General features: G+C 36.9%; 3 protein-coding genes and 1 pseudogene across 4 annotated transcripts; 2 read left to right on the forward strand and 2 right to left on the reverse strand.

Annotated features, from left to right (window-relative positions):
• Positions 1–5959: 5959 nt before the first annotated feature.
• On the forward strand, positions 5960–8395 carry LOC147273701 (putative F-box/FBD/LRR-repeat protein At4g03220; annotated as a pseudogene). The gene is made up of 4 exons (XR_015119612.1): positions 5960–6086; positions 6222–7282; positions 7553–7732; positions 7927–8395. The product of XR_015119612.1 is annotated as a putative F-box/FBD/LRR-repeat protein At4g03220 (transcript).
• Positions 8396–9890: 1495 nt separating this feature from the next.
• On the forward strand, positions 9891–12210 carry LOC147273702 (uncharacterized). Its single transcript, XM_086257640.1, has 2 exons — positions 9891–10166; positions 11493–12210. The coding sequence occupies exons 1-2, from the start codon at positions 9949–9951 to the stop codon at positions 11698–11700; spliced, it is 426 nt and encodes a 141-aa protein (XP_086113766.1). The 5' UTR covers positions 9891–9948; the 3' UTR covers positions 11701–12210.
• A 2694-nt stretch (positions 12211–14904) lies between these two features.
• Positions 14905–15423, reverse strand: LOC147273703 (zinc finger BED domain-containing protein RICESLEEPER 1-like). The gene has a single exon (XM_086228257.1). It carries the CDS (start codon positions 15421–15423, stop codon positions 14905–14907), a length of 519 nt encoding a protein of 172 aa, XP_086084383.1.
• Positions 15424–20804: 5381 nt separating this feature from the next.
• Positions 20805–22535, reverse strand: PLA-I{BETA]2 (alpha/beta-Hydrolases superfamily protein). The gene has a single exon (XM_086257673.1). The coding sequence runs from the start codon at positions 22468–22470 to the stop codon at positions 20836–20838; it is 1635 nt and encodes a 544-aa protein (XP_086113799.1). The 5' UTR covers positions 22471–22535; the 3' UTR covers positions 20805–20835.
• Positions 22536–24153: the final 1618 nt, after the last annotated feature.

A 24153-nucleotide genomic window follows, 5' to 3' on the forward strand; every position in this document is an offset into this window, starting at 1 on the left:
ATTGCTCCCCCTGAGGATTAGTTTCCTGTGATTTCTCAAAAAAGGCTTTGGCTTCATCAAAGATCACATCACGGGAAATAATGAGTTTCTTATTGATTGGATCATAGCATTTGTACCCCTTTTGGGTAGCAGAATATCCAAGGAACACGCACTTTGTAGACCGAGATTCTAGCTTATCCCTTTGAGTAGCTTGAACATGAACAAAGCACTGACAACCAAAAATGCGCAAATGAGATAAGTTCAATTTACGTTTCTTTAAGATCTCAAGGGGTGACTTGAATCCCAGAATACGGCTTGGAAGTCTATTAATAAGATATGTTGCAGTAAGAACTCCATATGACCAAAAATGTTTGGGAACATTCATTTGGATCATAATTGATCTTGTCTTTTCAAGAAGGTCCCTGTTTTTTCTTTCTGCCACCCCATTTTGTTGGGGTGAGCCAACACAGCTAGTCTCTCTCATTATGCCATGCTCAGTCAGATACTCAGAGAATAAACTGGATAAAAACTCAGTGCCATTATCAGACCTTAACACTTTGATGTGGGAATTAAATTGAGTAACACTCATACGATGAAAGTCTTTGAAGCAGGAGAAGGTTTCACCCTTTGATTTTAATAGATAGAGCCATGTTGCTCGTGAGAAATCATCCACAAATATCACAAAGTATTTGAAACCATTTACAGAATTAACAGGGGCTGGTCCCCATACATCAGCATGAATTAAATCAAAAGGTCTCTTTGATGTAGATGAAGATGGTACAAAAGGCAAACGTGTCTGCTTGGAATAATGACAGACTTCGCAATCTGTTGTGTTACCTTCTTGTTGAGGAAATAAGGTTTTCAAAATATGAGTGGAAGGGTGCCCCAAACGTTGATGCCAGAGATTATCTATTTGCTGAGAATTGACTTGAAACCCTCTTGAGTTCTTTGATGACTGATTCAGTAGATACAAACCATTAGCATAGGTACCTTCACCAATCTTCCTCTTGGTGACTCGATCCTGAAAGATCACCGATTGTGAAGTAAAGATTGCATCGCAATTCAACTCATTTGTTAGTTTCCCAACTGACAATAGTTGAAAAGGAAATGATGGAACAAAAAGAGCTTCAGTAGCTGTGTTTGAACCAAGAAGATTGATGCTCCCTTGACCAAGAACTGGGACTGAGTGTCCATTAGCAACAGAAACATTTTGATTCTTAGCATGAAAGTTTTTGAGACAACTTCTATTGTTAGTCATGTGGTCCGTTGCTCCAGAATCCACTATCCACATATCAGGTTTCACATTATGTAAGAAAGAGGAAAAAGCATGAAAAGTACCTGATCCCAGAGAGGAGTTAGAAACATTTGAAGTGCCATGATCAGTCTTCCCAACTTGTTGGAGTAATTGGACAAGTTGACTGAGTAGAGCTGAAGATGTATCATTAGTCTCCTTCACTGAGTTGATGTCACCAGAGATTTGATTTGCCATTGAGTTAGGGAAGGCTTTATCTTTCCCAAACTTCGGTTTCAAGTGTGGATGAAGAATCCAGCACTTCTCTTTGGTGTGTCTAGCCTGACCACAGTGATCACATGTTACTTGCCTCGTTTTGCCTTTGAAAAACTTGTTGTCTGGCCTTCTTTTCTCAGCTCCAAAAGCTTTAGATTCAGTAGCCTCAGTCAACAACTTTCCCTGTGAATTCATGGCCTTTTTTCTTATCTCTTCTCTTTGAATGGTAGTGCAAACACTGGAAAGGGATGGAAGCTCAGCACTCATGAGAATGTGTCGGCGAAGGTCTTCGTATTCAGAGTCAAGGCTGGCCAGAAGCTGAAAAATCTTGTCTTCTTCAGCTCGTTTCAAAAGGATCTTGGTATCTGTGGTATGTGGTCTGTAGATTGCAAGCTCATTCCACATACTTTTCATCCTTCCAAGATGATCAATGAACGATTTTCCATCTTGAGAGAGACATGTAATTTCTCTTTTCAACTGGAAAATTCTAGCTGCATTATTCTGATGACCATACATCTCTTTCACAGATTCCCATAAGTGATGAGCTGAGTCAGAGTAACTGAAGATCTCTGCAATTTGTGATTCCATAGAATTAAGAATCCAAGACATAACAAGCTGGTCTTTACAAAGCCATTCTTCAAATTTAGAATCTTCAATATTTGGAGCAGTTATCTTCCCATTGATGAAGCCGAGCTTGGACCTTCCTCCGAGAGCTAAAGTGATAGCCCTTGACCATGGGATGTAGTTAAGCCCATTTAATAAAACAGAACAGAGACGCAAGTTGGAATTGAGCTCAGGTTCAGAGACCATTGAAGAGGATGAGGCAGTAACAATCTGTTGCTGTCTGGTTTGTCTAGAATCTTGCTGCTCCAGAAGTTCTTCCATTTGAGTAATGATAGCAGAAAAACTTTAAGGATCTTAATGCTCTGATACCATGTGGAAAGAACAAAGTAAAAGGGGAGAGAAAGATTTATAGTGGTTCAGCTTGATAATGGTTCAAGCCTACATCCACTCAGAGAACACAACTTATCATTAACATCATAAGAGGGCAAAGGCACCTCAACATTACATATATAGCTGTGATACCAACTTAAAATTAATCAACAGCTAGAAAGCCTCTAACGGCTATAACAGTACAACCAAGCCTCTAACGGCTATAACAGTACAGCCAAGTACATACACCAACGGCTAGTACAGGTTTAAATATTCCAACAGTTGACAAGGTATATACTTGAGCATGCCGACAGCTTGGAGAAAATGGTCATAATTTATTTATCCGAGCAATGTGATGTTATAGGGATGTTACTTAAAAGCAAGCCGATTTCCAATGCCATCATTATATTTCAGGAAAATCGAAGATTTAGAAGAGAATATGTTAGAACATAATTTGAAACCTTAGTGTGTGTTGATAGACCTAATTTGGATTTTCTATTAAATGAGAGTGTAACCGTACCTTAATCATATTTGTTCATTGACCAATCTGTACTGCTATATATGTTGTTGTGTTTGTTTTACCTTATGCACAATTATTGAGAGGTGACTAATAAATTTAGCTATGTGAATATATATATATATATGTATATAATCTGATTGAGATAGTAAGCATATAATCTTCTCTGTTTTCTTCTGTAATTGTGATAAGCAAAGCATTTCTCTTGGGAGTTACAAGAGTTGGTTTTCCTATAAGAATTTTTTTGAATAGTTTTTAGGTTTTACAGTGTTTATGCATTCGATTTAATAATTATTTTAATATGTAGGATGCAAGTCTCAGGGAAGGAATTTCAATTCTTTGCAAGCTTTCTAGAAATGAGTTCAATTTCGAACCCAAAACACAGGATCTGGCTTGGACCCGAAACCTAGACTTTAGACTCCAAACTCAGAACATGAACCTTGGGTCTGAACCCTGTACATGATTATCATTTGTCATGGGATGAGTTGTCCCAACTAGAGAGTTGAGACAACTTATTTCATCTGGGATAGGGGGTTTAATCCAGTATGTCATTCATTTTTAACTGACCAAGTATGTGATTGGACTAAAATTGTCCAATCTCACATACTAAATGGGGTCCTAAAGATAACAAGATAAGGGAGGAGCAGGGGCTATGTCAGGCAGATAGGACTTGCTTGTTATATATATATGACCTCCATTAAGCTTTTGGCAGCTTGTCTCACCAACAACTGACACCTATAAAATGTAAAACTGAAGTTGTTTCATCCAAAAATGAATATAGAAGAATTCTGATACAATGCCCTTGCAAAATTGCAATAGCTAGTCAGCATTAGAGTTGAGTAAGTATTAGAATTTCATTTTAATCTGTTTGCATATATGTTCTTCCAACTGCCACCATGGCCTATGAGTTTTGGTCTCTAAGACTCTAAGTATGACAAGGTCGACAATCTCATTTCTCTTCGGCCAAAGCCTTTGAAAGCATTTGTATTAATTCTCACTTCCCATCTCCTACCACTATTATATATATTTTAAGACTTCCAAGAACAATTAACTGAAAACCAAACTAACTAGTAGAGAGAAACCATGAAAACTGTGGAGCAATATCGATCTTAAAGCACATGATTTTTATAACAAGCTACACCACCTGGAGGACTCACATACCAAGGATAATTTCTCCTCATCTGAACTTCCATTGCAAATTTTTTTTTTTTTGGTAAACAAACAAGTATATTGTAGGGTGAGCCCCACATAAATTGTAGGGCTCCAAGTAAAAGTGTCAAATGGGCCGGCCGGACCGAGCACGACACTGGCACAACTAAAATAGGCACGACACGACATGAGTAAATGGGTCGGGCCAGGCCGAAGTTTTTTGCCCATCAGACAGGACACAAACATGGGCACGAAATAGACCCGAATTAGGCACAACTATTTTAACATTTTTTTTAGAGAACTTTTCAACAAGAATATTCAATTTTCATGCAAAAAATGTTAATATTGAATTATAAAGAAGAAAAACTATTATAAGATTAGTTTTCTCACTCTAAAAAATAATAAATAAAAAAAGGTTCATGGACATGACACAAGCACTAATGGCTCGCGGGCCGTGTTGAGTCTAGGTCTTAAGTATATGGACCGGCCAGAGCACGATATGAAAGCACGATGAGCTCAACTCAAACGAGTTAGGTCAGGCCGGCCCGTATGACACCTCTAGCTGAAAGGCTTACATAAAGGAGTATTCCAGATGTTAAAAATGTTTTAAAAGATTAAAAAACAAATAAGGACAATTTTGGCAATTCAATTTATCCAAGAAAATTAAAATAATAAAAAATAAATGATAGTGGAGTGTGGGATTACTTTTAGAAGTGCTGATAGCCTGTAAACGTTTTTTTTTATTCAATGACTTGGACCATTGATCCATGAGAAATTTTATTCAATAATCCTTTTAAATACCCCTTAAGCGTTTTGGACTCCCTACTCCCAAAACTAACGATTATAACCCTTTTTAACTTGAGATTTTCATAATACCCTCCATATAAAACCTTTTTTTTTCACTGTAGTTTTTTTTTTCTCTTCTCCAACCAACCACTGCCCCCCTCGCTGCCCACGTTGGTGCCCCCATCTCCCGCCGCTGCAACAAACCCACGTCGCCTAACAAAACCCTCAAAAAAAAAAAACCCCGTTGCCCAGCATAATCCATAAAAAAAACTCAAGAAAATAGTTGATTCTTTGAGAGATCAAACTCATCAAAACCCAGCAATAGAGAAGAAGAAAATGTAAAATTTTCAGATATGGTCGAATTGTGGTCGCCATTTGATGGAATTTATGGTCGCCACAGAGTTGATTTTTAGCTATAGCACATTCCACTAGATCTGAGTTTTTGAATTTTTTTTTGTTTTTTGTTTTTTTTTTTTTCAAATTTGGGTTAGGAGAGATGGGGAGAGAGAAGATGATGGGTCGCTCACCGGTGCCTACCACCAACCTCTCATATTTTTTTTTTCTCTCTCTCCCCTTCCCTCCCAATCCATTTTGAGAAAAACTTAGATCTGAGTTTTCGAATTTTATATTTTTTGTTTTTTTCATATTTGGGTTAGGAGATAAGGGGGAGAGATAGAGATAGAAGATGACAGGTCATTGGCCGATGAGGGAGGTTGTTCTCCATAGCTACTGCAGGAAGAAGGTGGAGGAGGGTTTGCTGCAGCAACTTGTCGAATTTTTGTCGACACATAGTGGACTGTGACGATATTTTCATATATAAAATAATATTTTTGTCTGAAAAAATGTAAAAGAGTCATTATTGTTAATTTTAACATTAGAAGGTAAAAAAATTTTAAGGAGTATTTAAAAAGATTATTGAATAAAATTTATCTTTATCCATCAACCCAAATTCGAAGCCCATGATCTATGGCCTACAGGAACATGTTCTGATGCGTCAACAAAATCAGAATTTAGAATATCACATTTTTTTTTTTTTTTTTGTTACCAATAGAATGTCACATCTCGAGAACAAGAAACACAAAAGAAGCCCCAAATTAAAAAGTTAGGGTTTCTCTGTGATCCAGGAAATGCAATCCACCAACTTTCAGAATCTGGACCAAGTAAGATGGATTTTTTGCTCGCATATCCTCCTCCTACTAGCTAGAAGACTGTAGAGTAAGCTCGAATTCTCTATTGGGTGTACGTAAATCTGTTACTACTATCAAGATTGCTACTTGTCTTTATTTTTGGTTCAGTGTATAAATGAATGAATATAATTGACTGAGTAGTTATGGCTATTGCATTTTGTAGTATAAATTGAAACCAACTTCTCTTGCGAAACCCACAAGACACAAGTTAGCTTCATCGAACATAGGCGTAAGTTAATGGCAATTGCAAGTTGTGAAGGTGAAGGAGGAGGTTGTAGTAAGGATGAGATTATGATAGACAGACTTAGTAATCTTCCGGACCAAGTTGCCCATCACATTCTTTCCTTCCTTACTATAACAGACCTCACTCGTTTCGGCAGCGTGTCCAAAAGATGCAGGGAACTTCATCTGTCAGCCCCGGTATTGAATTTTGATGGTTTTCCGTGGAAAATACATCCACATGTTATAATCGGCTAAAGTTGTTGACTGATTTGGAAAGGTTGGTGTTTTCGTGTTCGTTGGGGATTTCACTATATAGCCGACAATGGAACACCATGCTTCTGTGATAATGAGCATATCTGAATGATCACGTGGATCCGCAATGCAGTAAGGTGTAATGTTGAAGTGCTTGATCTTAAGATGACTTTATATGATTATGAGGAGGCACCGTTACCATCTGGAGTCCTTCTTTGTGAATCTTTGAGGTCTCTAGGGGTGGACATGAATTTTACTATTCTTAAAACCCCCTCCTTCGGTTTTTCCTCTAAGATCAAGTACTTGGAGTTGAGAAATGTTGATATACAAGATGAGGGGTTTTTCAAATGGATGTCATGTTACTGCAAATGCATTGAGGAATTACACCTTAATCAAGTTCAGGGGATAGAAAATATCACTATTGAAAGCTCATCTTTGAAAAAATTTAGTTTGGTTGATGCCTATAACATCTGCCGTCTGAAAATCTCAGGTGAGAAACTTGAAGACATACGTATCGGTTGGCATTTTATGTCCCCTAGCAACGGATCCTTAAATATTTTTGCCCCAAATCTTAAATATTTGCAATGGATTTGGAATTTGATGAATCGCCCAAATCTGGGAAAATTAAAGTGTTTAGAAGGAGCTGCAATTGTTCTGGACACTGAAGCAGATGACTTAGACAATGTGTTTGAGGTTCTTTGCTGTTTATGCAAGGTTAAAGTTCTTATGTTAGGCGAACAAACCATTAAGGTAAAGCTCTTCAGACTGAGATTTTTTTTTCTTTATTTGTCAGAAACTATATCTCTTGCAGTTCAACTTTTTTTTTTTTTTTTTTTTTTTGTGGTATGGCAATAATAGCTTTTATGTTTCTTACACTTCAGTGTTCTTTTAAACTTTTTTTATTGCATTAATTTTACACTGATAGAGGTCTTACTATCAAGAATAAAAATTCATTTTTATTTTAAGTTGTGTTCAACAGAATGAAAAGTAATTTGAGAAACATGATCTAATACATTGCAGGCTCCATTCAGGGAAGGATCCATGCCCACTCCAATATATGATATTTGTTGTTTGTCTTTGATGATTGGAAGCTTTATTGATGAGCTTGTCCCGGCAATGGTCTCTCTCTTCAAAGGAATGCCTAATTTGTGTACATTATACATAAAGTCTACCCAGCGTTTAGACGACTCTAAATCTAATGTAAATTTGTGTGTATCTACTTAATACTCTCTCTCTCTCTCTCATACACACTCACTCACACACGAATATCATTCCTAGAATCAGGAGCACATGCATCCTGGTTTTATAATGATGCAGTTGTCCTTTCTTTATATTGGTTTTGATATGTTTTGAAAATTTTCACTTCATTTTCTTGTTTTCTCTTTTCTTTCTAGACATCTGGGTTTAATATGGAATATTGGAAGCTGCAAAACCTTGCTTTTATTTATCAGCTTAAGAGGGTTGGCATAGAACTTTGCAATGAATCTAATGCAGTTGAGTTAGCAAGGTATATGCTCGAGTATGCTCCGAATTTGGAGAAGATGATAATTGGTTTACCCCAGAATTCAGAGGAAGTTACGAGTAAGTTAAAGAAATGCCAGATAGTTTCCAGCGCCACAGTTGTCTTTCAGGAAAATAAAAAAAGACAATAGAGAAAGCTCATTTGATATTTTCAGAAGTTATTTTGGTTATAATATCGACCTTAGCGGGAATGTTGAAAGACCAGTGTGGCTATTGTTTAGATCTCTGATTTTTCAGAAGTTAACCAACAATGATCCTTGTGTACTGCTCTATTATTGTGTTCTTTGTACTGTATGCACAATCAAGAAGGCATTACTTTTCTTAGGAATCTTTTGGAAGTTACAGGATCTGGTTTTTCTTTCTTAAATGCTGTTGTGTTTGTTTGTTTTCTTAAAAACTATTCTTCATCATCATTGCTCAAACAAACAGAAACAAAGCTTTTCTGTTTACCTTTCCTTTTGTTTAGTAAAAACTTTTATTGAAAGCACAGCAATGGGGCGTCACACTTGTACACAAGGAAACAGAGAAGTTGATGTATCTGCTGACAGAGTACCCTTGCTATAACTTGCTTAATTTTTTTTTCTGAATGTTTTGTCCTTTTGGTTATTGCTCAATTGTTTAGCCAAATCGTCATTTTTCTACGACTGTTTACATGAGGGGTGGGCCCACCTCTCAGGTAGGGAGGGTTGGGAGGGAAGGGGAATGGAGTTGGGAGTTGGAAGTACAAAAGCTGGAACACCAAAGGTTTGGTTTTTGGATAATGCAAGGCACCACTAAGAAAATGAAATAAAAATGAAAACTCATATATGATCTCAATTAATTAACAAGTAAATTATTCTAAAGTTTATTTTACAACTTTTAATGATAAAAAGTTTACGTTATATTTGCTTCCTTGTTTTTGGTGCCGAGTACTTAGTGAGTTTTTATTTTTTATTTTTTTGAACTTGGCAAATTGCCACTATCACACAGTGAAAATTATAGAATTCAAATAATTACTATGCATAGTGGCAATTAGTAACAGTATAATACGAGTGTTTTATGCAATTCAAATAATTACTGTCGCACATTGGCAATCATTGCTTGATGAGAGTGCCGAGCACTTGGCTAATTAAAGTGGACCGGCTAATCACCGTGTTTTTGCAGGTCGGTGGGCCAATCGATCATGAGATTTTTCGTTTTGGACTTAAAAAAAACCCTTAATTAACTGACTTGGCATTTACACATCATCTATCACATCTTAAAAATATCATTTAATACCTATTGGGGTGACAATTTGTGTTAGCTCATTTCATTTCGTGTTTTATGTCAAATACTAACTAATCTTAACTCAAATTTTTTATTAAAGTGTCGAAATGCTAAACACTCACACTGACCCAACTCATGTTTAATTGTATTGTGTTCGAGTTGACCCACATATATTATGAACTAAAAACTTAGAACTAATTTTCTTTATTTTCAAAACCAAAACAAAAACTTACAGATCTCTTATAAAATAAAATAAAAATCACTTTAATCATGATAGTAAGTTAGTAACAAATTACCCCGTAAAAAATACATTAAATGATTGATTAGTTCCTTGGCGAGAGCTCGATGTGTCTTTATTTTCCAACGTTTTCTCCCAACTTTTTGTTTTCCAATTTACATAACGACCTTAAACAAATTAATAAAATTCTAAGAAATATAAAGATAAACCTTGTCAAAAAAAGAAAAAAGATAAAGATAATCTTTGTAAAATTCTAATGAGATGCTTTTAATCAAAAAAGAAAAAAGAAAAAAAGAAAAAGTTGATGTTTTGTCTTTTCCTCGCCTAAATACTAAAAGAAGAAAGAAAGAAAAATATAAAGTTTCCCAACTCCTTGAATGAACAATTGGCGAGACTGAGAATATCAAAGCAAATGAAGCAATCCCATCTACTCCTGCCTCTAATACTAGGAGTAGTTGTAGTCCCTCTGTATCTCTCCGTCAATTTTACAGCACCCAGACCCAAAGAAACCAGTTCCTCTCGGTCTGAAGAAACCCCTATGGCTATGGCCACCAACACATTTGGTGTCAAGGTTGAAAAGAATCCCACTCAATCCAAACTCACTGAGCTTGGAGTCACAACATGGCCCAAGTATGTTTCCCTCACTCATCATCTTTACTTTGAGTTTATATGGTTTATCATATATTGTGATGACAATCAATCTTTGTTTCAATTGTTTTGGATGATGGGTATGTTTGGTTTGATTACTGAGAAAACTGATTATGCTTTTCGGATATAGTTATAGAAAATCAGATCCTTCAATTAGTTACTTGGGTTTATGATTTTGACTTTTTGTTTCTTATTCTCTCTGATTTCTCTGTTCTTGAAGTTGAAGCAATGGCTATGAATAAAAATTATACTAAAATTACTTGTATATCTTTTTCTATGGAGTCTAATGAAAGATTAAGGCTCTTAACTTCAATGTTTTGGCCTTTCATCCCTTTACTTACAATGTTAGCAACCTCTAAAAATTCTTCTTACCCATCTTCCTCCATACTGCTCTGGATGGAAAATTTGTGAAGTGATGGAGGCATAAGGAGGCTATAAACATGATGGGTCAAGGACTCAAGAGATGGGTGCTGCCAATAACTTGTGAAAAGGAAAATCAATTTTTACATTTGAGACCACATTATCAAATTAGTCTTTTTGATTTATGTAGATGTCACAACAATGGAGATAAGGACTGATGTAAATTACAATTAAGCACTAACCTTAAGGAAATTCCACCTCTCACAGTCCTTTAAGTGGTCTTCTTCATGTTTCATTTTGCATTTTTTGCCTTTCATTTTGCGCTATTTTCTGACAAGAAGCTTGGTACATCTTTTCTAGAAATGTGGTGAATTATACTCTTTGCCCAAGAAGTTCATAGGTCGAATCAGAAAATATAGGATGATATTGAATATTACTAGGAAGCGACAGAGTGGCTAGATCTATTTTCAAAATGCGGTACATTGCTAAGGCTGCAACTATTTGAATTGTCTAGCACCTGAGGACTCCTTCCTTCATTGAATAATTGTGTTCCAACTATTGTTCTCGATTTGGGGACAATTTACTAGCTTTTTTCTTTCTAAGACGTTTAGAAAGTAAAAATATACAATATATTGTATATGAGCATTTTTAGTTTTTTTATTTATTTATTTATGTTCTATAAAACGTCTTGATGAAAACATTAGAATTTCATGTAGTAGCTATCAGTTAATGATATCTTAATAACCGATTAGCACTAATAACTTGACCCCCCATAAGGAAATATTTCTGGATCCACCATTGACTTTATCTCTAAAATTTATGTTTAATTTGTATGCATTTTACCTGTATGTTTTTTATAGATGTTGATCTGAGGAGCTTTTCTTGTTTATGCTCTAGACATATGCTGTTATGCTTCTGCAATGATCCATATTGTGCATTCATTAACAGGTGGGAAGGTGGTCCAAGCAAATTTCCATGGACATTCACTGCCACAGAGACTATGTATCTACTGGAGGGAAAAGTGAATGTACAGGTTGATGGGCATGAAGGATCTTTCGAAATTGGGGCTGGTGATTTGGTTGTGTTCCCTAAAGGAATGAAGGTTACCTGGGATGTCATTGAAGCTGTGAACAAGCACTATAGCTTGGAAAAGTAAATCTTATTTTTCAAGCACTGTTGGTTAAGCATTACCATGTAGCAACCAGATTGTACTATCAGTTTTACCTTGGATAACCTATATCTTGGATATTCCTATATGTACAGTGTAAGTTACAGAGCTCTTAGAGATAAGCTTGGACAAGTAGTCTTAGAATACAACTGAGCAACTGTTCTGTTTCATTGAGTTCTGCATCAAAGAATGTGTCTTGAAGTTCTGCAGAAATTATGGACTCATCTAATTATCAATTCCTTTTCGTTGTGGTTTTTATCATTTTCCTTACCCAATCCGAAATACGGGTAACATTGGCAACGACTTCTAGTGTGAGGAACTGCATGTTCAGATAAGTTTCAGCTGCAGGATCGACAAGGTTTGTGCTCCTTCTTTGCCTGTAATAGGAAGACAATATATTGGCTGATTGTTCAGTGTTATCTATGTAACTATTGACAATGTACACACTCCATAAGAGGAGAAGAAAAAGGACTCTTGTTCAAAGACCATGCTATAGAACCTTTTTATATGGTCAACTTTCCAGTTTATGCAATATCTCCATAACAGGGCGAAGAGAGTGGGCAAAAAGACCCCCAAACCAATCTCACAGCGTCTGCCTCAGCTAACTGGAGAACACCTCTTCCTAGTACACCTTGCCTTAACAGCTGAAACATCTCTCCCGAGTATCCTTCAAATTGTGAATTGGCCTCGATCTCCCTTATTGACCTGAAACCTCCGCCCCCCGCCCCCCTTCCTTGTAGCACCTCGGCCTTAGGTGTGATGAGGTGTGCCAAACCAGAACACCTTTTCGGCTGATACTTGAAAGGAGATGGACGATAGTTTCCTCCTCTTGCGAACACAACAGGCACTGCATACAACTTTTCACCAAATTCAACCTAATTGCTAAATATCCCGTAAACAGAGGGCCAAATGAATTCACGCAGCTTATTAGGCACCTCCAGCTGCCATTGGATGGTATGCTTATAATCAAGTCTTGAAGTTCTTCCAATGCAATAGACAAGGTGGTATGCTTTTAAAGCTACTGATATTTCCTAGTGACTAAGAAAAACCTCTTGAATGTTGCTCGTCTTTAAACTTCTTCACCAAACAATAATTTGCAAATAACAAAAGTTTGAGTCGAATTCATTGTCATCATTGGTATTCTAGGCAGTAGAAGAACTGAAGAAGCAAAATTGTCCGGTCATGTTTTTGGCATCAACAGATCTTTTGGAGCGGCTGCTGGTGGCATTTGAAATTCCCTAATTCGATCACTAAATAAGCTTAGAGGGGAGGGAGATATAGATGCAAAATTTTATTGGACTGTCGTATCAATTCATCAAAATTATGTGCGATCAAATTCACAAAACCTCATCTAAGTCGTAATACTAATTCTGTTCGTAAAACTGTTTATTTTGTATAAATTGCTTGTTTCAATGTAATTAGGTGCCAATATTGTGTTTATATCTAAAACTAAGTCTTTTCAAACTTCTATTGAATTATCTTTTCAATTTGAATCCTAAATATTAACCTTCAACTTAAATGCTTATTCTAAACTTCAAAATAACGTTATTTTAGACACTTACATAATATTTGAAAACAAAAGTAGAGATCATATTTCTGCCTATATGTTTCCTCGGTCTAAATGTTTTTCTTAAATTAATATCTCCACTTCTTTTGAGCAAAAAAAAAAAAAACTCTCCACTTCATTTGTTGTAGTTAGTCACAAGAAAAGTGTTTATTGTCATCTAGTAATTGTGCTAATTTGAAATGTAAATATATATTCTGCTACATTATTTTCATGTTTATTGTGTGAATTTACATTTTATATATAGTACGTTGTAAAAAGGAATGTTTTATATTTGTATTTCCTTATGCTTCCTATTTCTTTTTTATCTGTCCTCATGCTTCCTTTTAAAATATCATTATGACAATTAATAGACATGAAATATATAAGCAACAAGAAACCAGTACAAAATATTTTGTTAATTTTTTGAGATATTGAAGGAAACTAAAAAGTCGCATCGGTATTTTTTAAAGACTTAGTTAGATCTAGGGCTGATTTTTTAAAGACTTAGTTAGATCTAGGGCTGGGTTCAGTATGGTTACCGAATCGACAGACCCTAACCGACGACCGCCCCGACATTGGTCGGAATGGCAAAATTCATCCCACCTCCACCTCCGCCAAGATCGGTCAACCGACCTTTCGGTATACCAATATATTGATCGGAATGGTTCGGTCTGGACCCATTCTTACCATGGTTATTGGGCTTCATTTTGGCCAAAAATATGATTATTGGGATTCGTTTGGGCCCAAAATGTGAGGTTTTTTTTTATAGGTTTGTGGTTATGTTTTGGGCCAATTTCTGGGTTTAAAAAGTCACAAACCCTTGCAACTTAAGAAAATAAGTTAAATAACCATACCATTAAAATGTTTAAACATACTTATCATTAATTCATTACAATATCAGTTTGTTGAAATTTCAAATTACAAACTATTATCAAAATAAAAATATAGTAATATACATAACTAAATAAAACTTGCCAACAACAAGCATGGGCTGCATGCCAAGCAATATTCTCAATATCTCATTGGCAAGCAAGCAAGTTAAACAACCATTCACAAAAATGTGACCTTCACCAACAAGCAACCATTGACCATTCACTAAGATTGGCAGGAACCTAACCTTCATCAGCTATCAACAAATTAACTTTTTACCATTAACAACATTCAATAAAAATCATGAGCAAGAACATTCAAGAAAATGCATATCAGCTCCAATTTTATTGCATACCTTGAGCAGCAACATTCAGCAGTATGCCAGTAACCAGACTTCATGCTACTGTTGTTGTTGAGTGTTGTGAACTAGTGCCCACTGCAAAAAGAAATCAAAGGCATTAAAGTTTAAACAATCAACAACAAAAAATGCAAGCTATAAGCAGCAGGATACAAGAATGTAATAAACAAAAATGCAAGCTATAAACAAATAAAGTGATCAACTATTAAACTCAGTAACTTACTGTATTGAGTGGAGTCTAAATCTTCAAGTTCCTTGTAGAATTCCACTTCCTCATCAGTTGGCTCCTTGTAGAAATTGAAATCTTTAGCCCTAAGCCAATCACTAGTACACACTAGTGCCTCTACCATTTTGGGAGTCAAGGAAGCTCTAAAGGGATCTACAATCCTCCTACCCAAGCTAAAAGCATTTTCACTAGCTACTGTTGAAGTTGGATTGAGAATATATCTTTCGCAACCTTAGCAAGTGTTGGATACCAAGATTGATTCACCTTCCACCAATCTAAGAGATCAAAGGCATGGTTTTCTAATTTTTCAAAAGGGTCACTGAAATACTTATCAACCTCATTGCTAATCTCTGCTGCTTCTTCCTCCATTCTTTTCCTTTTGAGTTTCAACTCAAGTCTTGAAAGTCCACTTTCTGGTGCTACAGGCTGGCTGGAAGTTGGAGGCACTGGGACACTGCTGCTGCCTGCCCCTATGTACTCATTATACAGATTCAACAAGCACTTTTTAATCTCACCAACAACCTGTGAGATCCTTTCAGCATCTGCCCCAGTCTTCACAAACACTGTTTTGATGGCTTCAAGTTTGTATCTAGGGTCTAGGACATGGGAAACAAAAACCAATTTGTTCAAGCCTTCAAAACTACCCCAATACTTATTGAACTTGGTCAGCATGGATTCAGCCACCTTCATCAAAACCAGATTACTATACATTTGGGTTTTTTCTATGATTTTTATTTGCAACTCAGATAACACAATAAACAATAGATGAGAGGTAGCTGTTTTGGTTGCACTTAAGGTCAGTGTAGCATCATACTTTTTTTTTTGTTTTTTTTTTTTTTTTTCAGAAAATGAACAAATGCATCTGCTTTCTCCCAATCTTCATCACTTGGGGGCCCCACCCTCTTACTGCCACCACCCTCTTTCTCATTAAAATAATTCACAAAAGGAGCATTCTCCTATGCCATCCTTTTAAACACCAATTTAAACTTGGCAGCCCCATCTAGCATCTTATAGGTGGAATTCCACCTTGTTACAACATCCATGGGCACATTGCTCATTTCCTCCTTCTTCAACAACACACAATACTCCCTAAACTTGTCTAACCTTGCAAGACTTGAGTGAATGTATTTGGCACAGTTTCTGATTCCCTCTATTGAGCCAGTCAGCTCCTTCAACCCATCATTAACTATAAGATTGAGTATGTGACAAGCATATCTCATATGTAAATACATCCTATTAAACATCAAAGTATTCATCTCCTTCAATCTCTTGGCCATGTATTCTACAACCCAATCATTGGCAGAAGCATTATCAACTGTAATGGTAAAGATCTTTTCAATCCCCCAACCTCTCAAACAACTCCCCAAACACCTCCCTATGTCCTCACCTTTATGACTTGTGATCTTTGTGAAATTAATTATCCTTTTGTGTAATTTTCACTCACTGTCCATAAAATGGGCAGTGACCACCATATAGTTAATGTTTTGGACACTTGTCCAAGTATCAGTGGTGACACTAACCCTTTGATCACCTATAACACTCATAATTTTAGTCTTCTCCAAATTGAATAAGTCTAAAACACCTGCAGCAACCTTCTTCCTATATGGTATCTTAAACTTAGGACACAAGTCAGATATCATGTCCTTAAAACCAGCTCCCTCAACCACCCTAAAAGGCATTTCATCTCTTATCACCCACTTAACAACCTTGTCCTCATGCCTTTTTTGATTAAATGTATGGGGAACCAATGGAGCCCCGATACCGTCTTGTGTTAGAGTAGATTGACCTTTAGGAAGAACATTCCCCTTGTAACCAGGATTGTTTGGACACTTTTTCTCTATGTGATTCCTAATACCAGTTGTCCCATTGTGCTTGGCATGGGAAGACATTTCATGTTTGCAAGTGTTGCAAACAGCCCAAGAATACATGACCTCTTTTGCATTTTGCTTGGTAACTTTAGTGCAATATGACCATACATCAGAACCCCTACTCTTCTTAGCCATCACTGGTTCAGACTCTCCTTGTTCATCTTGGGGTTCAGGTTGGTTACTTTCTGGTTGGGGGGTGTGGGTGTAGGACCTATAGGTGGAGGTATTTGTGTTCTTTGGGGTGGGACTGAGGTTATACTAGGAGCATTTACACTAATAGAGGCACCCTGTGTGTTTGATTGGTTAGACTCCATCCTAGACTCTATAACAAAAGTACAAAACACAACATAACATACATTAGTAATTATTTAACTCAACCTTAGACTCTACAACAGAACATAGTCAACATACATTAATCATCACATATTGGTAGCAAGCATTTGATACATACTAAGCAGATTAATCATGCATTATAATTTATAACTTATATTATAAATAGATTAATTATACATTATAATTTATAACTTATAGTGGTTGCTTATAAATTTATACTTATAAGTTGATAAATTATAGTCTTATACACTCAGCATTCAACAATATCAATATGTATTATGTATTATGTATTTATGTATACACTTAGGCACTCAGCATTCAACAATTGCATATACTCAGCAAGTCAGCATTCAACAATACACTTTAGAAGTTTAGAGTCTTAGACTTAGTAACTCACCACTTCAGCAATCCAGCAATTCAGCAATCCAGCTAGCATTCCCTACTTCAGCAAGCATTCAGCAACTAGTTCCTACAATATAAAATTATTCACATTGTCAGCAAATCAGCAAGCAATCATAAACATTAAACAATGTGAATTGAAACCTAAAACCCCTTAATTTAAAAGTTTAAAGTTTAAACCCCAAAAGACCCAGTTTCCCAAAACCATAAAACCCTAAAATTCCAAGTCGAACTTTCAATTCATGATTGAATTGAACTAATTTAAATTTTTAAAGTCCAAACACCCCTAATTTAAAACCCCAGAAGCCCCAATTTTCCGAAACCCTAAAACTCCCAATTTTTAAAAACCCTAAAATTCCAATATGAAATTTCAATTCATATATCACGAATTGAATTGATTTAAAAGTTTAAAAACCAAAAATCCCCAATTTTAAACCCTAGAAGCCCTAATTTCCCGAAACTCTAAAACCCCCAATTTAAAAAACCCTAAAATTGTAATTCAAAATTTACATGTCGTGGTGGTCTTACCTCTGGTGATGGTGGCGTTTGGAACTTTGGAGTTTGGATGTTATGGTAGTTAGGGTTGGATTCGACTTGTGGTGGTCTCAGATGAATAGAAAGAGAAGAGACATAGGGAGATCGCAGAGAGAAAAGACAAAGAAGAGAGATGAAATATGAGAGAATAGAAGAGAGATGAGAGACGAGAGGTGAGTGGTGAGTGGTGACGTTGAGCGGTGGAGGTGTAGGCTGAGATGGTGGTGGTGTGGTTTGTGGTGTTACTGGTGTAGGCTTAGATCGCAAAGATGAAGAGAGTGAAGAGACAGAATGAGATGATTTAGGTTTTTTTTTTAAGGATCTGGTAGTGTAGGGTGCATGATAAAGATCATGTACCCTACATCTAACGGTCAATTTTAAATCAAACAAGAAAAAATAAATATATATATATATATATACTGTTGGTATCGGTATACCGACGGTTTAGGAATTTCTCTACCGCCTTCACCACCGCCCCCCACGGTTCGGTTAGATTACCGAACCAATTAAGCGGTCAGCCCTCGGAACAGTTTATATCGGTTCGGTTACGTCGGATTCCGGTGGTGGTTCCATTTTTCCCGTCTACTGACCCATCCTTAGTTAGATCTTTCTCTGAGATTTGGCTAAAGAGGCTTAGAACAACCCCAATAAACTTACCTATATTCTAGCTAAATTTATGAAAAAAAGAAAAGAGTTAAAAATCTATTTTAGCTAACTACTTTTAAAATCTTACCTAGCAATGTTCTCTATTTTATCAATGATTCTGGTGGGTCTATAAAGAGAACGGTGGTTTGTACAAAAAAAAAAAAAAAAAAAAAGATGAAGAGCCTAAACATGTTAAGGGGAAGGAAAGGATTTTTTTTATTTAAAAAAAAAAAAGGAGTTAACAGGGTTAGAGGAGTGTTAAGTGAGTGAACAGGTGTCAAAAGATTAGAAAAGAGACATGGGAGGGACATGAATTTTGGAGACAGAGGATCTGGACTCCTTAGGAGGTGATCAGTTGGGCTATTTTTATAGACCTACTGTTGAATGCTCTGTTGTGGAGGGAATTCGATTGTTGGCCTCTTATTTTCATTCTAATTACTTTTAGTATTGTCCCATATTATGTAATAACTAATAAGGCAGGCCTGAGCTTACCTGTTTTTCTTTGTTTGTTTCTTAATAAAAACACTTACTTTACTTAATTAATCAAAAACATACTTAAACATAATAAGAAAAATCTTAATTAATCCCATAAATATTAAAATTCAAATAGAAACACAAGAAGAAAATTGAGTGGCTATTTGTAGACGCAAATGCAGTTGCGCTGCTAGATGCCAAGCACTTAGCAACCTAACTAGTTGACGAACACGCGCGGACTGTTATTTTGCATAACAAATTAAGTGAGTCCCTTTGAGTAATTTAAGGAGTTTTTTTTGTCCTTACGATTAATAAATCTTAATCAAAATTACGTGAGTGGGATAATGTGAGATTTTGATCTCTATTATAATTATTTTTAATTTATATACATATTTAACGATTATGAATTTGTAGATGTGATTCCACATTCACTCAAAAAATGTTATAAATCTACTTTATTATATGCTCACACACTCTTGGATTTATTACTATGATTAAAAGTTAATAAAGTAAACCTCCGGATATGATATTGGGACTTGTGAGACATGTCACCTTAATTTTTTTTTTTGGTATGTCATCCTAATTGCTACTCAGTTTTTAATTTTTTTTGTATAACTAGAATGATCTATTTTTGCTGGAGTATAAATAGAATGATGTAAATTGAATATTTGATGTTTTTGCTCCAATACAGGCATCAATGCATTAATATCTCAGCAAAGTTAAATGACCATTTCTTCCCTCTCCTACCAAATAAATATAAATTAAAGGTTTAAATGATATACATATACCGGCACTAGATCGAATTTCAACTCTACCTAAATTGTTATATACGCATCCAAATAAGAATATATTTTTGTACCCTTTCTTTTAATAGTAGCAGTGACATATACCTACTAAGTATGTGAAATTGATGGTACATGGGTTTCTGGCATTATGGAAAGAGTCCAATCTTCCGAGGGATGCCAAAAAGTCAGCAGTATCATTGATGATTTTGATTGGATTTGGCCCCCTTTGGCCTTCTAGATCTGTCTGACTTGCTGCTGAAAATCACAGTTTCCATGGTCAGTGACTCTAGTTTGGTGCTTAATCCAGTAGAGGGGATTAGATAGTATGACTGCTTTCTCCCAATTATGGCTTATTCTCTTCTACTTCTGCTTAATTGGGAGAAGCTTAGAAGGTTCTCTAATAAGCCTTATTAATTGTTCCTTGGTCTAAGTTTGTTTTGGATTTCTCAAAACATTCCCCAAATGAGTTTTATTTTGTGGCTAGCCAGTAGAGGCCTCTTTATACTATCTGTAACTTCATTATCACTACCATTAATAGCTATGTGGCATGAGCTCCTTGCAAGTCAGCGAGTCATGTCATGTCTTGCATAAGTCTTTGTAATTAACTCAAAGTGGTGAGAGAATGAGAAAATGAGTTAGGATTCGTATAGGTTAAAGGTTTCATCCATTCGAATGTAATATACAAAAAAATTCATACTATGCATAGAATGTTTGATACAATACATGAGAATCGCTAACCACAACTATCCAATCCAAAGGGTGGCAAAAAATGGTTTACATGGGAAATAGGCTCAAATTTGACATTAATTTTCTTTTCTTTTTTTGGTACAAAGAAAGAAACATGAAAATGTTTGAGCCACACGTATATATAGTTAATTATATACTAGATGATTCTAATAGAGTTGAATAATCCCATTAGTGCTTGAATTAAGATTTTGAAAATTTCCAAGAACTAAGGCTATTTAAAATGATAGCCAATTATCCAAAAAGAAAAAAAAAACATAACACACAATTAAGGGCTTATTAAAGACTTGAAATTTGTGCCAGAAGTATATATACAAGTTCCAAGTTTTATTGATTGTGCATTAAGATGGGCTAGGCAAACAAGTATGCATGTGATGCAGTCCCTCTCTTTCAAGATTCAAACTAGTCAAGTTCTTTGCCTTGCTTGTATACAATTTTTTCACATTAGATCCCTGATCTTGAAGCAACCTCACTAGACTTCTCTTAGCATTTGCTCTAAATGGGCAATTTGATGCCAAGAAGCCATCCACCAAATGCAGGTATGCCTCCAAATCATGGCAGCAAGCCACATCAGCATTGGGCTTCAAATAAGGTGACATTTTTGTGTCAACCCTGAGCTCTGTCCCAACATGTGAGTAAGCCAAAGGCATGTTGTTGTCAAGCATGTCACCAAGCTTTGAGTTCTTGAGCTTCTCTTCAAGCACTCCCTCTCCTACAAAGATTCCCGGAACCCTTGTGATCACATCTTGGGAGTTGACAATCCTTAAAACTTTGACATTTTTGTCATTGATTCGGTTCGTGAAGCCGCGGTTCCCCACGCGGGGCCCACCGAAGGAAAAGACTGCCACCGGCGGCATGTTTTGGGCGCATGTGCTGAGCTCGTCGCCGACTAGCAAGGCTATGGCAGCGCCGAGGCTGTGCCCGGTGACAGTTATACTTAGTGTCTCTCCCTTGTACAACTCCTTCAGCCTTTGAACCTCTTCCACCACCGACTCCGAAAGGCTGGGCACGTGCGCTCCACGTGTTTTGTACAAGCTCAGAAACCCACACTCCACTTTTGCATTGTCTTGCTCTCCACCTTCGCTCGAGGGCATCTGCTTCAGTTGGGCTCTCACGTTCTCAGCCCACTCAAGACACGTGGAGGTTCCACGGAGGGCAATGACGATGTCACGACGCCCCATCCGTGCAATCTCCCGCTTATCGTCGCAAACTGCAACGTATCCGACCCAGCTCGACCGCTGGGTCATCCACCCGAGATCCGGTGCCACATCATCGACCCAATCGGGCAACCCGATGGATGACGTGGCGTAAAGGCTCTTCGTGACCTTATAAGACCTATCCGGCAACGCCACTTGGCGGGGCAGTTGAGTTTCCTCCGCCGACATGGCGGGATTGGAGTGGAACGAATGGTAGGCCGCCTGTATGAACTCGCCGTACCTGACGACCTCCCGCCGGAGATTCTCGTCGAGCGGGTCAAGTAGTCCGGCCCAGTTTTTGCTACCGTGGTACTCGCGCCACCGGGAGCTCAGATTGTTCCTGGGCGAATACTCCGCCGTCTTGGACAGGAGTCGCTGGAGGCGGCGGAGGTGTCTCGGCGACATTTCCTCGGCGGCGGCCTTCACTTGGGGCCAAATCCGGGCCAGATTGAGTCCTTCCAGCGGACCCTTTGCCCGGGTTTCCAACCGGGTATTCGGATCCGGGCCCGGTTGCCGGTCGAGTCGGGTAGCTGGGGTTGGGGGAGGCTTCTGGAGGAGCTTGTCGAGGTTGGCGAGGTGCTTCCGAGTCAACTCGGTAGTTGTGGTTGCGGCAGGTTTGAGAGCATGAGACTGTGAGGCCGCAGCAGCTGAATAAGAACAAGAAGACGGTGTTCTTGTTAATGGGTTCAACGGAGACGCGTGGGTTCTGCAGTTGAAGCTGGCGCGTCGGGCCTGAAACAGGTTCAGGTTGTGAGCTGGAAACGTGGATCCGACTAGCATCGTGTGAAAATCACGCGCTCACAGAGAGAGATGAGAGAAGAGAGACAGAGACTCAGAGAGAGACTCAGAGCCTGCGCAAGTTACAAGCAAAGTAAGAAGGAATGGATCAACGTGCGTATATATAAACTCTGCTCTTAACGAAATGCCCTTAGACTTCACAATAATTACAGGAAAACCAGCACTCGCTCTGACCTTTTTTTGTGTTGTAAAGAAATATTATTGACCATTTCTTCTTCAGTTATTTTATCTCTGATAATTGAATAAATGGAATTTGGGCAAAGACAAAATCGTTCTTAAAAGTCTGCGTCCAGCCCAAAACGCTGTCTCTCACTTGATGGTAATTGACCAAAATATCCCTGCCCAATGACTTCAAAGTTCAGACTATTCAACTGATTTGACGGCTTTGCCCTTACTTGGGCATCACTTGACGAGACTATTTTTTGATGTGGACTTTCTTTTTATTCGTATTATGTTTATTTTTTTGTTTCCATTTTTATACTCGATCTCGTCTTCTGGACTTTTCTCTGATAAGTGAAAAATGAAGGACCGGCAACCAACCATTCACAATCTGTGGTAAACGCCTAAGAGGCGAACGGACAGGACCCAAAAGCAGCCATGTGAACAGTACTATGTGAACATTTTTACTTAGAACATCATATTTTTAATTAAGATAGGGCCCACTTATAAAACATGTATCACACAAACTGATCAAATGTAGATTGCATCTCTAATATTTTGGTCTCACATTTATTAGGTATATGACTTATAGATGGTTTCTTTAATGTGGGATGCAAAATGGATTGTTATTAATTAGATGTGAGATAATGTTTGGATGCTCACCATACAATATTTAAGTATTGTTTCATATCTTGTATTAATTCTGTATCTTTTATACCTATTAAAAAAAAATTTAGTGATTTATAATAATACAAGTTGACACCTCTATTAGAGAGGTCATACACAATATACTATTAAAATTTTGTCTCCTTAGCATTATTGATATTAGTATTATAAAACTTTAAGTGGGTGTTTTAGTCTTATATATCCTTGTTCGAACAGCATGCAGACACATAAATGTTGAGCGCTTTATTCTTGAATATATTGTAGTGTTGAGCGTTGGGCTGGTGAAGTAACTTTAGTTGAGGAAGTGAAGATGATTTCTTGCTCAAGCTGGTGAATAAAATTTTAGTGGAAAATAAATGTTAAGTAATAATTTTGGCTATATTGAAATAAAATTCCTTATTTATTTGATGCAATATATAGACTTGGAACATAGTATGATTCATAAGCAACAATCCCATAATAATTTTGGCTATTTTGAAATGCAATATTTCCCTATTCTTGGAGTTTCGGTCAAATCAAACTTATGACAAATTTTGACAGATGCCAATAACATGACAACATCGATCACCCCATATATGATCATCAAATAGGTCATGTTTGTGATTGGGAGAATATATAAGCTGATCGAGGAATTAAGTTCTGAACCTTGAACGAGGAATTAAGTTGTGATAGGGTGTAGACTTAATTTGGATGAAGTAAAAGGTTGAATCTTGAACGAGTAGTTTCCAATTAAAAGAAAGACTAGCCAGCTGACATGCATAATATTCAAGTCAAATAGTTATGTCAAAATTTTTTCAAGCAGATAATTTCTGTCTTAGTTGGTTGGTAATGGGATTCTCT

This window comes from Dryas octopetala, chromosome 9 (assembly GCF_963921425.1).
Source record: "Dryas octopetala chromosome 9, drDryOcto1.1, whole genome shotgun sequence".
Lineage (NCBI taxonomy): Eukaryota > Viridiplantae > Streptophyta > Magnoliopsida > Rosales > Rosaceae > Dryas > Dryas octopetala.

Bases quoted from the DNA above. Each gene is read 5' to 3' on its own strand.
- LOC147273703 (XM_086228257.1), bottom strand. From the start codon at position 15,423: ATGTATAGTAATCTGGTTTTGATGAAGGTGGCTGAATCCATGCTGACC.
- LOC147273702 (XM_086257640.1), top strand. From the start codon at position 9,949: ATGAAGCAATCCCATCTACTCCTGCCTCTAATACTAGGAGTAGTTGTA. The intron at 10,167-11,492 runs GTATGTTTCCCT...ATTCATTAACAG, and splicing joins GGAGTCACAACATGGCCCAA to GTGGGAAGGTGGTCCAAGCA.